This window comes from Myotis brandtii, unplaced genomic scaffold (assembly GCF_000412655.1).
Source record: "Myotis brandtii unplaced genomic scaffold, ASM41265v1 scaffold18839, whole genome shotgun sequence".
Lineage (NCBI taxonomy): Eukaryota > Metazoa > Chordata > Mammalia > Chiroptera > Vespertilionidae > Myotis > Myotis brandtii.
Window position 1 is genome coordinate 373 of NW_005357003.1, and position 804 is coordinate 1,176.

Sequence of the window (804 nt, forward strand, 5' to 3'; positions counted from 1 at the left end):
GGTTCGGCTCTTGAGGGAGGGGCTGTAGTCAGTGTATCCATCATAGCGTATGCGCCCCATCGACTCCAGCCTCTTCCCTGGGCTCTGGCGGATCCAATACCAGTAGTAACCACTGGTGATGGAGTAACCAGAGACAGTGCAGGTGAGGGAGAGGGTCTGTGAGGGCTTCACCAGTCCTGGGCCAGACTCCTGCAGCTTCACCTGGGACAGGACACCTGGGACAGAGAGAACACAGTGAGTCCTGAGCTCAGATGCAGGATCCCCATCTCCCCATGTCTAAGCCCTGAGTCACTCACATCTGGGAGCAGACAGCAGGAAGAGGAAGAGCCACATTTGAGTCATGTCGTGCAAGTGAGGTCCTCGTACCCCAACAAGTATTCTCCAGGGTGAGCAGGCCGTGGATTTAAGTGGATGCCAACTCTGTGTGTGTCTGGTAGCCATGTGGGCATTTGCATATGGGAGGTGTCTGCACATACAAAGGGCAAGATGTGAGGGAGTTCCTGGTCTCTGGGGCTTCTCCTGGAAGGAGGTGCTGACTGTGCCCTCAGAGAATCAGGTCCTCCTTGGGGTCCTGGTCACTGTGCCCAGGGACCTCTCCTTCCACACCAGGGGCTATGGTGCAGGAGATTGTCAGGAAGTAGGATGTGGGAACAATCAGTGACTTCTTTGGGGATAAAAATCAATGAGGCTCTGTTTTCATAGAGACAGATATAGATATACTAGAGGACAAATGCACAAAATTCGTGCAAGGGGCTTGGCCTCTGCTTCCTGTGCGGCTTCGTCCAGAAGGCCATCCAGTCTGAG

The 804-nt window shown here is 54.2% G+C and overlaps 1 gene segment (V, D, J or C); it reads right to left on the reverse strand.

Moving 5' to 3' along the window:
- Positions 1-361, reverse strand: part of LOC106725801 — a gene marked incomplete at its 3' end in the record, with an annotated part of 665 nt that extends 304 nt beyond the window's left edge. Inside the window, 2 exon segments of the V gene segment in view lie at positions 5-215; positions 297-361. Coding sequence covers positions 5-215; positions 297-342 — 257 coding nt within the window.
- Positions 362-804: the final 443 nt, after the last annotated feature.